Raw genomic sequence first — 15,199 nt, 5'->3', positions numbered from 1 at the left:
TGCTGGAAACTCAAGAGTTGGCTTTAAAGTCAGTCAGCCAAAAATAAGTTCATATTTTATTTAAGCTTTATCTTGGCCAAAATTTTGAATTATTAATTTTTCATTGCATTGGTTCGGGCTTTTCTTGTTTTCCTGTTTTCCTCCCCCCCAACCATCTTTAATTTATGGTTTAGTTCATAATCTCGTTTTTCGGGGGTTGCTTTACGAACCCATGACTTTTGTTAGCAAGCGTAAATTTATTTTATTTGCCAAAAGAGAGAGAGGGAGAGAGAGCGAGAGAGAGAGGGACAAAGAGGGCGGATGGTAGCAAAGCCAACCTGCGTATTAAATAAATAATGAATTTTTATGAGACTCTGCTTCATTACGCCGGGAGGAGTCGTCAACTTGGTTTCCCGACTAAGGTACTATATATATATACATATATATATATATATATATGTATCCGATATAGTATGCACCCCAGTCCGCTCATTTTCCTCCTTCTGGTGCTAAAAAGTTAAGCAAATTAGGAGTACGTGTCCTTTGGCCTTCGGTGGCATCGTAAGCCGCTTGTTTTATTGAGCCCCCTGCCCAAAAAAATTTTCCACCGATTCTCTGCTGATTTCGCTCTCAACCTCTCCGGATGATTATGGACCTCGGCCGTGGGCCTAATTGGAAGCTCCGGCTTTATGGCTAAGCATTCCATTCTAATTTCGGGTTTAGTTGTGGCCATAAAACATCATCATATTCGGTGGAGTGGCACCGGCGGTCTGGCTCCATATCAACTGACAGATCTTGTGAGTGATTGCCATTCTATGTGTACCTGATTTTCCTACCGCCACTTTATGGCCACTGCATAAAAATACACTGTCTTTTAGGGGTGGACCGTAAGGCTAATCCACTCTAATTTTAGATTGTGCAGACAAGTTGTCAGAACTTGGTGACCCAAAATATCTGTTGTCAAGCTCATAGCTTGCCGATTTAAAAGTGGAATCTTTTCTTAGGTTAACCCTTCAACATTGTAACAATATATATTTAAATCTTAGTAACGGGGTTTTTGTTTTAATAAAGATTTTCGTATGCTCATAAAAATTTCCAACTGTCCTAATCAACCGGAAAAAAATGTTGTCAAAAATCGAATATTTCCAAACGGGGTTTTCTCCATAACTTGGCCAAAAAAGGTGGCACACCTAAAATAAAGACAGTTTTGTACTGCTAATAAACATGCCTAACTATCCCTATCAAAATTTTTATGATATTCGAAAAACAAAATTTTAACAAATTTTCGCATTTTTATTAAGGGGTACCCCCATCAAAATTTGCCAAAAATTGAAACCTCTTGGATCTTCCAGGTTTTAACACAGGTGGATGGGGAATTTAGTTACGAATTCAACGAGGTATCGCATTCCAGTTTTGGACAACTATTTTTGTTGCTATTGAAAAATATGTACTTATTTAATAAAAAAAAATAAACAAAATAAAAATATTGTCAAAAATCGGATAATTCCTAACGGGGTTTTCTTCATAACTTGGCCAAAAAAGATGGTAAAGCTAAAACAAAAACAGTTTTGTACTGCTAATAAACATGGCAAACTAACCCTATCACAACTTTTATGATTTTCGAAAAACAAAATTTTAACAAATTTTCGCATTTTTAATAAGGGGTACCCCCATCAAAATTTGCAAAAAAATGAAACCTCTTGAATCTTCCAGGTTTTAACACAGGTGGATGGGGAATTTAGTTACGAATTCAACGAGGTATCGCACTCCAGTTTTGCACAACTATTTATATTATTTTAGAAAAAATTCTACATAGTTTGTATTAAAAAGGATGAGCTCGTGATTTCCAGTTCCCCATTTTCTTTAATATTTTGTAGTGTAAAGGAACACATTTTAAACACAGTTACTAGCGGCTGTTAAGGACATATTAGGGATTTTAAGGATTACAACTCACCTTGGGAGCAATCGGGCCCCGTCCAGTGGCGTTCGCACACACATTGTCCCGTTTCCAGATCGTAGGTTCCGTGCTCGGAGCAGCCGGGCAGGCACTGGTACACCTGCTGGTCGATCGTGCCGCAATCCTCGCCCTGCCATCCGGCCTTGCAATAGCATTGTCCGGCGACGCAGGTGCCGTGTCCGGAGCACAAAGGATCCAGGCAGTCGTCTTCATATCCATCATCATCGTCATCATCATCAGTGGGTGCGGAAGTGGGTGGTTGTGGTGTTGATCAGAGGTCACAGGTCAGCATTTGGTGGTTTTGGGGAAGAGAGCACAAAACGATTGTTAGTCAACACACAAAACAGACGAGTGGCATATGGGTACAGTGAATAATGCGTAGGATGGAGTTGTGTAGGCAATCTCAATGACATTATACTGACTACTTATAGTTGAAATGTATTTATATTATGTATTGCAAAAATATTAAAGTAATATATCTTCTCTAACAATAATTCTTGGCCCTTTTTCTATCATCGAGTTTCTACTGTTTTTAACGGTAAAAAAAGAGTTCAGGGGCAGTAAGAGCGGAAATGTATATGTATATATATATATATTTGGAGGGGCAGTGAAATCGTGACAGTCGTGGCTAAACAAAAAGCTTTCCGCCATGCAGGGCTCTCCCCCCCCCCCCTCGCTCAATCTCTCTCTAGGTGCCTCCCTCTCGCTCCCACCGGCACGCATACATGCACACATGACATGATTAGTATGTTGGACACGTACAAAAGTGGTCATTAAAATGAAATTCCAGTTTAGTTCAAGTTGGTAATTTTGCGCAGTTGTTGCAATTTTTCTTTTGGCCCGCTTTGTTCAGCTTTTGTTTGTTTTTTTTCCGTTCGTACATTTTTTTTTTTTTTTGTTTTCGTTGGCTTTTGGCCATGCTTTTCCGCCCCGCCCACTTTTCCTGTGGCCTCCTGATATTTTACTTTTCCCTGCATGTGTATGAGAAATATGCTCCCAACATATAAATTCGATTTTATACGTTTTATGTTTGCTCAACGGGCTTTCGTTCTTTTTTCCCTGTGTCTTGGTTTATTTTTTTTGTTTGTTTGGTCCTGTTTCTGTTTCGGATTCTGTTTGTTGTTTGTCCTTGTTTGTTATCACATGCCAAGAGTCCGTTGCTCACACATACACACACGTTTAAAACACACAAAGATGGGTCGCACACATACAGGCAAGCTCAGTGTGTTGTTGCATGTTGCATATTTCATAAGTCATTTTTTGAGCCATTCTGCCATGGGGTATATTGCTTTTATGGAATTTACTTTCAGATCCATAATTCAAATTCATCAATTTTTTAAAATGCCCGCTTGCGATTTCTTTAACTTAAATATATTTTTGACTTGTTCGTACTATGCGATAACTCCATTTTGGCTGCATCCTAAAATTCGCTTCGATTTCAGTGTTCGCTTTAAGGCTAATTCAAAGTTATTTGAGCAAGAAAAAAAAAATATGTATAAATAAAATGAAAAACAAGGCAAAAATTGTTGGCATTTCTTTGCCTTTCCCTTTGTCAATTTAAGGCCCACACACAAAAAGCGAGGACAGAATATTTTTGGCCAAAAGAAGTGCAGACGACGGTGTCGTCGGCATAATAACTGAAATATTTTGGCATCCACTTTGGGCCAAGCCAACCGCCCGCTCATCCGCCCAGCCGCCCATCTCCGCCCACTTGTCCTTGTCCGCTGGCCTTATCGGCCAGTGTCAACATGGCCCGGAACCGAGAGAGGCTGGCTCCAAATTGCAAACAAGGCAAATAAATAATTTTAGCATTTTTATGCCAAGTCAGCAGAAAGCTCACACTCGCCAGACACCAAAAAAAAAGTGAGTCCCTTATCTTTCTATTTCACCTATAGTTTAAAAGTTTTCAGCAAATACATTATCTATGCCACATTTTTTGTACAAGGCCCTAAAAAGTATGCTGACTTTTTGTAAAGTGAACTAATGCAATAATATCTTCAATTTGTTAAATGCATAACTAGTTTTTCGGGATTCCCCGTTATATTCAAGGCATTTTGCATTAGTTTATTATGTCTTCTTTTTTTTAAGTGTATTTGGGGCCTAGTCCTTGACACTTACGTTGATCGCAGTAGGGTCCTTTCCAGCCGCGCTCACAGTGGCACTCGCCCTCGATGCAGCGTCCATGGCTGGAACAGTTGGGCACCTCGCACTCGCCCACCGGAATGTCGCACTCGGCGCCCTTCCAGCCCTCCTCGCAGTGGCACACTCCACCGCCGTAGTGTCCATGAGCCGAGCACAGAACCGGACAGACGCCTGGAAAAGCAGAACGGAAAATGCGGTGAGAACAAGGGGAAAAAATAAAGGAAAATACATTCAACCGCACAGTGGTTCAAGGGCCAAAAAGGAAAAGCGATATTTGAAAAGTATTTTCTTGCACAAATTAGTATGCGCTTAAGCATTACTTACTCTTGGAACAGTCCACGCCCTGGTAGCCATCGATGCAGTCGCACTTGCCCAGATAGCAGCTTCCCCTGCCGGAGCAATCGTTGGGACATGTGGTACTCACGCCCTCGGCCTCCTCGGCCAGCAATGATACGGAATGGGCCACCAGCTCGTCATTGTAGACGGATATGAACCACAAGCCGGTGTCCAAGTACTGCAGCAGGGATACATTCACCGTCATGGCATCGACATCCAGAGCGGGCAGGCCATCGCCAGCGGATCGTTTGTTCACCCAGTGACTTTGGGGCTTGCCAATCCGTTGCAGATGCTGTTTGGCCGTATCGAGGGGTGTCTCCACATCGTACGATTCGCTGGAATCGAAACTGCGACTCTCGTCCTGTTCCGAGTCCTGATCCTGAGCCGATTCCGCACTCTGGTCCTTGTCCTGGCGATACAGCTCCATATCTTGCCCAGTTGTGGTGGCATTCGCGGAACTGCGTCGATGTCTCAGATGGCTATCAAGTCGTCCGCCCTTGATGAACTCCACAAAATCGTGTTGCGTCACCGAAGGCGCCACATTGCGACGCGAATAGACCGCAAAGTGTGCGCCCCAGGGCAGAGTGAAATTGAAGCGAATGAATGCGGGATGTTTGTTGCGGAATTCCAAGGTCCAGAACTGGTAGGCGGGTATGGTGGCATGGTAGGCCTCGTTGAACTCCTTCAGCTCCACCACACCGCCCAGTTGCGGCTGCAGCGCCTGATGGTGGTGTCCATTCAAGCCGCCACCCGGTTGCTGCATCAACTGGCCACCCAGTCCGCCATTCAGTCCACCATTCATTATGCCACCGCCGCTCATACCAATCCCGCCAACACCACCAGGCAATGCGCCACCGTAGGTCAGCTGATGGTGATCCTGCAGATGGGTATTGGTCGCGTCCAGCGGGGTAAGCGGCTGGTTGATCGAATGCGGCTGCTGCTGCTGCAGCAGCAACTGCTGCTGAATGCCCGAGTTGCTGCCTCCGCTGCCCGCCGACGGGTTCATCAGTCCGTGTCCATTCTGGCCGTGATCCGAGGTGCTGGTCTGAATCGATTCCTCCGTGGGGAAGGCCGTTGCCACGCCCTTCTCATTGGACTTGGCCAATCCGCCGCGCAGATCGTGGGGCTGTGACTTCACGTCCTGGACTAGGATGCAGTTGGTGCTGTCCATGTTGGGTTTCATCGAGCTGACAGCTGCAAGAGGCAAAACAAAAAAATTGTATTATTCTAATTGTTTAATTCATTTCAAATATTTAGTCAGATTTTACATATACAATTTATTGAGTGTATGTAGGTGTTGTTTCATCTTATCTGCCGACAGAAAGTGCAATTAAAGCTTTTGAGATTAAGGGACACATCGCTCGTTCGGAATAACCAAGCATACTATATCCTTCTGTTTTTGGCTGTGCCCCTTGGCTGGATTTTCGATTCGGCTTGGCCAAATGTGCGCCCATAAATCGACAGACAGAGAGGAATATAGCCAGCCGGTTAGCTGGGTTGAGGGCGGCGAGGAAGGGGGAAGCGAGATGGCCACAGTGCTGGCCATAAATCTGGTCCTCATGCTGCCATTTTGGCCAAGAGAATCGCAATAATGTCTTCTGTGGTGCTGTAGTTGGTGGCTTCAGCTGCTGCACCGCCCTGTTTTTCACACATAAATTTTGGCATCATATTTTAACGCCATATTAATATGCACACGAGTATAAATCAAAAACTACTGCCGCCCTCTCCTCTGACCCCTTGACCCTTGCTCACACACGCACACACGCTCAGACACTTACACACTTACATACGCACACAGACACAAAGTGGCCGTTGTTAACACGTTTGCATTTTGCTGCTGGAAAACGGAGCGGAAAAAAAGGACCCCTCCCGGCTATCGTTTATCGATAACTATGGCCGGCGATTTATGGCCATTGGCAGTGGGAATGCGGCGCCAGCAGGTCCTGGCCACCAGGACATCGAGAAAGGAGGGCAGGCGAATGATTGAAGGACTCGCTGGAACGCACAGCTTGGGCGAACAAGGGTTAAACAAGTCTGAAATGAGCGCTTCACACGGCAAAAGGATAACTCCAGGCTTTGGCTTTAATCTTTCTTAAAACTATTATTTGGTTAAACGATATAAGATTCAAGATTAAATATACTATACTTCATTTTACTAACATTTTTACAAATCCAAAAATAGTTCTAACATAAATAGCCGGAACTTTCGATAATCACTTTGCACATTAGAGCGGAATTCCGTAGAAACTAAATCTCGTGCAAGCAATTAACCTTGCCACATTTATATCGATTGAAATTATGTTAATGGGGCGCATTATATGGACGCCACATATACAAGTATAGTGTGTGTACAGTGCGGACTGCCACAAGCAAACATTTTGGGGACGAAAGAGCGTGTGGATCATAAATATATGAGTAATGGCTGCGAATGCTGTCGGTTTGGCGGCAAATGCGTCGTGGGTTGTTGTTTATTCTTAGCCCAATTCCAATTCGGGACACTTGACAGGACACACAAAACATTTCGTTGACATGTAAACTAATGCCCCCCCATTCCATTCGAAAAACTGGTCAGAAAAGGAACAAAGTATACTTATATATATGTGGCGGGTGTCATTAATAAATTAAGAGCTCGGCCCAGTTGGTTCTATTAAGTTAACAAGCATTTCATTCGAGTGTCCTGTCACTGCCGCACAATCACCAACTACAGGACCCTCGATGGTGGGAAGCTTCCTTGAAATTGGTTGGGTTTCCCTTCCGCTCGATTCTAGTCGATTCGATTCGATTCGGGTTTCCTTCACTTCGCGTTGTTTTTCGTTTACCAATTAAATTTGATTACAATTTGTTGCCCCATACCGAGACACCCACCCGACTTACATCCATCACCACCCCCACGTTTTACTCTCGCTAATGGTTATTTAGTTGGTTTTTATATTCCTCAAGTGGTAGCCAAGCAAAACGTGGTATAGATTTTATTTCAGCTCTGTAAGTCAAGTAGCATTCTGGGTGGTGCACACGGAAAAAATGTTGTGAAGAATATCAAAAACCTTACGATGTGATATGGATAAATCTATACTTTCGAAAAAGAACCAAAGTATTTTGATATTACAAACACAGCAGGCCAATCTGTGTTTAGAAATCACACTTGATATGATCAAAAATTAATTATCGGCTGGGCAGCTGAAAGTTTTTTTCCTTTCTGGCTCATCAACATTTGTGCTGCACATCATTAGTGTGACACATGTCGCCCAGGTTTTTCCTCAATATTCACGCCCTCTCTAATTTATTTTATTTTTTTTTTTTTAAGCATTTTCCTAATAAACCCCATCTACAATATAAAGCGGGCCATGTGGGTGGGCGGGTGTTGTGGGTGTTGTGGCACTCCCTTGGCTTTATTTTTAGACCCACTCGAGTTCTGCTCCAGTTGCTTCTGGCTCAAAGGGTGTGCAACGGATGTGTTCGATTAATTATTTCCGCCCTTCGTCCGGGAAGTGGGCAATAAACTTTAGAAGGAGCAAGCAGAAGCTCCACTTTCGAATCCTGTTCGTCGTCATGAATAAAAGAGTTCTTGTCCTCGTTCTCGTCCACTTTCTTCTTGCCTCCCGCCTAATGAGACACATCGTCAGGCGTTTTTGGACCAGGACTAGGACCAGGACCAGGACGACCACGACTGGAACGACTAGCACTAATTGCTCCTGCCGGGCTGGAAAACTGAGTCGAGGAGACAAGCGCCGAAAAACCATGTCCAAACGTCCAGTGTCAGGGTCAGGCAAAAGTTACAACCGGCTGGGAAATTTATGAAACATTTTCTTAATTGCACTTCCTTAAGGAAAATAATTTATTTAAACGACATGCGCACACCTTTTTCGTAGAAAGGCGAATGGAACACGCCCTGCGGCCATTACCAGTTGAAAGTGACAAATGTCCTTTTGCATGTGTGTGTGTGTGTGTGTGTGCCTGCGCTTGTGTGCGATGTAATTTAAATTGAAATGTCTTTCGATATGCTTGTTTTTTGGTGGCGATTTTAGGCAAATTGTTTGCGGCCTACGCATTAATTGAAACCAAACCTAGCTTGTTGTTTTCCTCTTATTTTTCCGCCAACATTGTTCTTCGGTCTTTCCCTCTGCTAATTGACTTTCTTTGTTGCGGTTGTGCGTGACGTTCGCATTTCCGGTTGATTGGCCTCCCCGACGCCCTCATCCTGCCACGCCCAATCGCCCAGCGTTCAGTGTATGTTTTTACCATGTTTTTGCAGCCCTAAAAAGGAAACACGAAATGTGAGCAGGACAATTTCCGAGTGCTTTGCATAATTCGTTAGGCGCAAAAGGAAACCGCAGAAAAATGAACAATTCCATTCACTAATTGACAGCTCGGTACAGTGAAGCCCCCCATCGATCGAACGATTCTAGTGCATTTGACAGGACACATTGCGGTTGACTGGGGGCAGGGCTTCGGCATTCGTCTATCCCGAAATTGAAAAATAGCCAGGGCAAAAGTCAATTACTGCGAAAGAAGTCATGGAAGTTCATGTGTCCACAAAGCAAAGAAAAATGTGAGTAAATTGATTCAAAATAATACAAGAGGAAAGCATTTGCTTCTGCATGAATATATTTCGAATTCATTTTAATTGTCGTGCATATCTAACTAATATTCTGCAAAGCTAGTTTTGGTGAAGTTGGTGAAGTTTCATTTTTTGTTGAATACTTTTGGAGAACTTTTGAGATCTAAGTTTCACTAGATTTTTTTCGATTTCACGAAATCGAAGAAATCTATTTTCATATCAGATACAATCCCAACTATTTGGCCTCACCTTCCCTTGACCCGTTGACTACTTAAGTGCATCCCGGTAATTAGGCGCCCACTCGGTCGGTTAGTTACCTTTCGAGCGGCTAAGACGGCATCCTAGTGGCCATAATAACAGCTGGCATAATCGGATTACAGTTGGCTGGGCTAAGGAAACCGGCTGAATATTCCATCGGAATATGCATTCCGATACACTGCATTTTGCGGAATGGGTCAACGGACTTTGCCCACTGTGCGCATCTAGTTTGGGTGCGGGAAAATGTAGGCGTGGCTCTGGCTGGGGGAAAACCGCAACACAGAGCCAAAGGCAGCAACAAATTAAATTTCCAGCAAACCGCAACGCAAAGTGAAATGAAAATAAAATCGCATAAACTACAAGGCCAGCTGCTGTAAATGACAACGCCGATAAGATGTTAAAGGGGGTCAGTTGGTGGGTTTTTCTACGGATTTTCCAGGGCGGTCAGGCCAATATATATGTATGTATGAATGTATGATGGCAACGGGATGGCAAATAAAAGCTGTACGGAATAAGCCCCATGGGGTCATTGCAGCAGTTATATATAGCACAGCAAGTGCAATAGCAAAGGCAAAAGCAAAACCAGAAGCAAAGGCAGTAAGGCATGCAACCACACACAGCTGGTGGTGGTGCATGGACGTAGCCAGGGGGGTTTGGGTGCTTCCATGGGGGAAGGGGCGGGGGGGGGGGGATGGTGCAGGGTCGCACTGGAGTTTCAACACAGATGGATGCACGAACGCACTTGGCCAGTTGGCGTGGCCAGGAGCACAGCGAGAAACAAGTGGAAAGCATATTTCTTCATATTACAGATCTAAGATATATTTAATCTTATTTAAATTGTATTTTAATAATAATTTTAAGGTTTTTTTCTTAAGTCACTTTCATTAAGTTAAAATCAAGTGGAGTATGAAATCCCTTTTCAATTTCTTTATTTTTCTGACCGTGTATTCTTGAGGGGGCAAAACAAGCCATTGGAACGGGGGGCGTGACCGGCCTCCATCTGTCTGTGAAACAGTGCATATCGAATGAGTTTCCGATAGTTATCTGCTTAAAAATCGATTAACCTATTTCCGATAACTACTGCAATGCGCATCCTGAAAGGGCCAGCTGCCAGTCAAGCATATTAACTGCTGTCCGTCCGTTTATCCGTCCGTCGGTCTGTCCGTCTGGTCAGCTGTCTCTTTCTTGCTGCCTCTTCGCCAGCTCTTTCGCACTGGGATTTGCTGTCCTGCTCCTGCTGCTCCTGCTGCTTTTGTTGTGATAGAAAGTGGCACATTTGTAAATCGCTGGGCAAACATTTATGCAACTTTATGGGCGGCGAATGCTGATGCTTTTGATTTTGCTGCTGCTGCGGTTGCACTTGTCACCGGCTCTGCCCTCTCTTTCCCGCCCGCCCCAGCCTCTCGCTCGCACTCCGCTGACACTGCGGTCGATTATCGGAACAGATATGACAGCTGCACGCAGATCGCTATGTGTGCCTCATACGCAAATGTGCAAATGTGCACTTAAAGCTGCCAGTCGTCATCACATTTCACAGCCAAAAGTGGATAAGTTTAAAGTATAACAATTACGTACTTATCTTTTCCGACTACTTAGGCATTGAAATAACCATAAAATAGTGCACCTCGAGATTTATTTCTCAAATAACTATAAACTATTTAAAGCCTTGCGCTGATAAGTTTATTGGATCGTTCGTATCTGATACAATACAAATTACTCTTGCACGAAATCGAAGCAAACATCTTCCATTGCGCTGCGCTCATAAGTAGGCAACGGAAAATATTCATTTTATTTTCCCAGCTTTTTTTTTTGTTTATTTGCTCGAAGCCTGAAATCTTCCATCATCATTTGGAGCGGCGTCAGTGGGCGGCGTGCAGCGGATGGGCGTGGCAAATGGAGACAGTATGTAAATCAAATTAAAGAGAACAACTCGTGAGGCTGACAAGGCAAACAAGGCAAACGCAAGCTGTCTGCCTGTTAATTAACTGACAATGGGCCGCACATATTTGTATATAATTATACAGTTTCCTGAGTGTGCTTGCACATACATACATACATATATGTACATACGTACATATCCGCATGCATATACAAGTGTATATATTTTAAAATACCCAAACATCTGGCGCCCCTCAAACCGCAATTGCTGGCTAATTTTATGGCGAAACCCTTAATTAATAGAAAATTATTAAGCAAACACGAAGGGCGAAAAGTTTGACTGCAAAACCAAAATATACGTATATAAAAAACGAGGTAAATTAATTTTTGGTTCACCTGTTCCCCAGTCGGTATCTTAACCCCACAGTTTCTAAAACTATTCAACCATAAAGCGACCCCCAAGCACCCAAACACACACACACACCCACGCACGCACCCACATAGAAGCAACACTCACTCGGCACAGACAAACACACACACACACACACACAAAGCTTTTTACACAAATGAGTTTATGGCGGTTAAGAAACGAGGGGCGCCACAAAAATTAATACATTATTTTTAAAAGATAAATTTCAAGCATGTGCTACTGCTGCTGCCACTGGCTGCCAACAATTAAATCAGTGAAATCCACACGCAGCAGCTACCCAAAAATGCCGACCCCAACCCAATACCCCACCCCACCCCAATCCACAAAATGTTCACAACTTTTCAACTTAAATTCATTTTGTGCCAAAAAAGGCGAGGGGCGTATTTGTCGAGTGCGGCAGAGGGGAGCGATTGAGAGGGGGCTGCCATGTGCCAAGTGGCATCACATATATATTTTTCCCGTGGTTTGTTGTAAATTTGTTTTCGTTCACTTGCAATCCTGTGACACCGCAGCCCCATCAGCAACAACAACAGCAGGAACAACAGCGGCACCAACAACCTTGCCGTCCAAAAACCACCACCCACCAGCCACCCAAAAAGCAGCCACCAAACAAGCCGCAGCTTTTAGCCAACTGTAAATCAGTGCCGCCGTCTCACGAGCAGCTGCTGCTGCTTCTTTTGCGTAGATAATAAATTAAACGCAGGGAGAAAGTGCGAAAAGAGTGAGAGAGAGCGGGGTGGGGGGGGGGGGCGGCACGCGGAGAAAGTGCGCAGAGGAGCAGGGTAAATAGGGGGAGAAATGAGTGGCTCGAATGGGTAATGAATGGCACTAGCAAAACAATACGGAAAAAGTCCTGGCTGATGATGGAGCAAGAATAAATAATGTTACTAAACTGCAAACAAAAAAAAATAAGTTATTTGGGCCAATTCTTCGAGGCTTCACATCAACTTTGATTAGAGCTTTACAATTTAATATAAGGCTACTACAGAAGAGGAAAATTCTATTAAACTCTATACCACAATTTTCTCTCTAGTTCGATTTTGGTATGACAATTGTTTTGTGATTTCCGGCCAACTTGTTTACCTGAAAATGTCAGGGGAAACAACGCAAATCACTCACAAAATCCCCTAACAAATTTCGGCACACGGACAAAAAAGACTTCTTTTTGGTAGCCGAAGTTCAGCCACATAAATTTGAATGCCTTCGCGTAAGATTTATCACAAAAAAAAAAAAACACAAGAAAACAACAAACAAAAAAAAAAAACAGTTGGCAGTTGGAAAACCTCCATCGGAAAAAGTGAGAAGAACCTGGCAACCCAGATGTCGACGCACAGACGCTAAAAGTGTCCAAAAAGTTGTGCCAATGTTTCACTAGATAAAATGCCGGGGCACAGAGGCCACCACAGGAAATTTTCCAGTCAGGGGGTTTCAGCATGGCCGAAAGTATGGGCCAAAAAATGGGTGAAAAAAGGGGGGAGGGGCAGTTTTCCGGGCGGTTTTCTGGGGGATTTAAAGGTGGCTGAGGAGGCGTCGTCATCGTCGCCATTGCCGTCAACGGTTGGCGAGGGCTGACTGCCTGCCAACCGTCAACCCTTTTGTTTCAAATTAAAATTTACATATTTTAATGTGCAAAGTTTTTGCCAGGGCAAAACAACAGCAACAACAACGAGAACACACAGCCAGAACTGTGGTGTTGGGTGGCCAAAAAGTGATGGAGGGGGGATGGAAAGCCAAAGGTTCGCCAGAGCAGAAAAGAGAAATGGGCAAAAAGAATTAAATTGACCTGTAAATATAATTTGGAAGGCAGCACAGCCGGGGACGGCACAAAACGTGTTTAATTATCAAGTTGTAAACAAAAAGCAAAATATAAAAAAAAAACAAAAAAAAATGGAAAACATCAGGAAAAACAGAAATATAAAAGGGTGAGCAAAAAGGACGAGGGGAAAGGGCATCCTTCGGATGTGGCAAGTGCAACTTGCAAAAAAGGGAAAACATTAAAAAGCCATTTTAATATCTGTTGCCAATTCAGGTGAGATTTGCGTAGGAAAAGCATAACTTTGGTTGGCTTTCGAGTTATAACTCGTACACGAGGAAATTATTTTATTTTTTCACCAAGCATTAGTTGGAAATTTATCAAAAATTATCTCGAAATGCAATTTTACGCTTTTAAAGGTTTTTCAACAAGTGCCCACTTCAACTAATGCGCATTCCAATGCAAAAGTTGGGCCATTAAATCTGTATGCCGCTAAACCAGCAAATAGTTAATTAAATTTGGAGTGCTTCCCAAGATTGTGGGGTATATCCTTCAATCATGGATTTTCAATCGATCTGGCGGTTTTTCCAATGCCATCGAACTTTGAGGGCTGCGGATTCTAATTGCTTGTCAATTGTGCAGGATGCACCACCAGCAGTTGGTGCATTTATCAATTAACATTTTGAGCCAACCGAGGAATTTATACACATACATCATGTGCATACACCGAGAAAATGAACGAAAGGTTATTATTATATCAAAATTTTATAAAATTCAATACGCGAGGTCATCGTTAATAAATATTTAAGCAGTAAATGAATACTTAAGAATTAAAAAAACCATCAAGGTCTTGTACTTTAAAAAGTTTTGATGGATCATATTGTTAATTGTTTTCTCAGTGTATAGACATGCAAGTATGTGTTTACCTAGGCCAATGCTACGTGTTTCTTAGCTGGCCGAAGTGTGTGTATGTGTGTGTAAGTTAACACCATTTAACGCTAATGTAATGCAAACACCTTGATGTATTTGCCTTGTTATAGCTTGTTTGTAGTTTGCACTTATGTATACACTGAACGAATATTTGCGCACGCTTGTGTGCGTGTGTGTGTGTGTGTGTGTGTGCGAATGGGCTTGTGTATTTTTCATTAACTGTGTTGGCATTATCACAATGTCCGATGTTTTTAGCCAGAAGTTCTTACCTGCAAAGTACGCCAACATGGCGGTTAGGACGACGGATACGAATATTAAGGCGATGCTCAAGCATTTCCAGGAACATCGGTGCTGACAGCGTTTATCTATGTGAAACCTGTAAAAATACACATGGAGAAAAGAGTATGATGATGAGATAGCAGCGTTAAACAAACTGAGCAATGCATTTGTAATTAACAAAAAGGGGGTGGGGTGATGCGGAGTGGGGCGTTGAGACCGCAAGACAGGAATAAAGCCACTAGCCTCCATCGCCTCCATGTCCTCTTTTTGTCCCCCACATATCCCGTACTCTGTCCTGCGGCTTTAGTCGCTTGACATATCACAAGGACCACAGAAACCATCCAACCAAACAAACACGTTTCGCATAGAGCAAGTAAAATCAACGTAGAGCACGGAGAAAAATATACTAGTTTCGCAACAGAATGGAAATTTAAGCTACAAAATCATAAGAATAAATGAGCGATTTTTAATATACACTTGATCTCAATTAATAATTATGTGACCAATGGATGTATATTAGGTATGCAGCCAGTGTGACCATACAGCGTCGGAACTGAGCGTGCATAAAATTAATGCATTTTTTAATAATAAACAAATTGAAAATACGTTATACATTTTTATATTTTTCCCAAATGCAAAAAACAAAAACGATGAGTTAGTACGCCAATGAGTTTGTCAACTGCTGGCAACAGCTGGCAA

The 15,199-nt window shown here is 43.1% G+C and overlaps 1 protein-coding gene across 11 annotated transcripts in view; it reads right to left on the bottom strand.

Moving 5' to 3' along the window:
* Positions 1-15,199, bottom strand: part of Ten-a (Tenascin accessory) — a 291,517-nt gene that overhangs the window by 44,106 nt on the left and 232,212 nt on the right. For all 11 annotated transcript variants that reach the window (NM_001169259.3, NM_001169261.3, NM_001169260.3 and 8 more), the window contains 4 exons: positions 14,491-14,597; positions 4,403-5,608; positions 4,055-4,249; positions 1,934-2,143 (listed from right to left, as the gene is read on the bottom strand). In NM_001169259.3, the coding sequence (NP_001162730.2) occupies positions 1,934-2,143; positions 4,055-4,249; positions 4,403-5,608; positions 14,491-14,597 (1,718 nt within the window). The remainder of the gene's footprint in view (positions 1-1,933; positions 2,144-4,054; positions 4,250-4,402; positions 5,609-14,490; positions 14,598-15,199) is intronic.

This window comes from Drosophila melanogaster, chromosome X (assembly GCF_000001215.4).
Source record: "Drosophila melanogaster chromosome X".
NCBI lineage: Eukaryota > Metazoa > Arthropoda > Insecta > Diptera > Drosophilidae > Drosophila > Drosophila melanogaster.
This window is presented reverse-complemented; position numbering and strand designations above follow the sequence as displayed.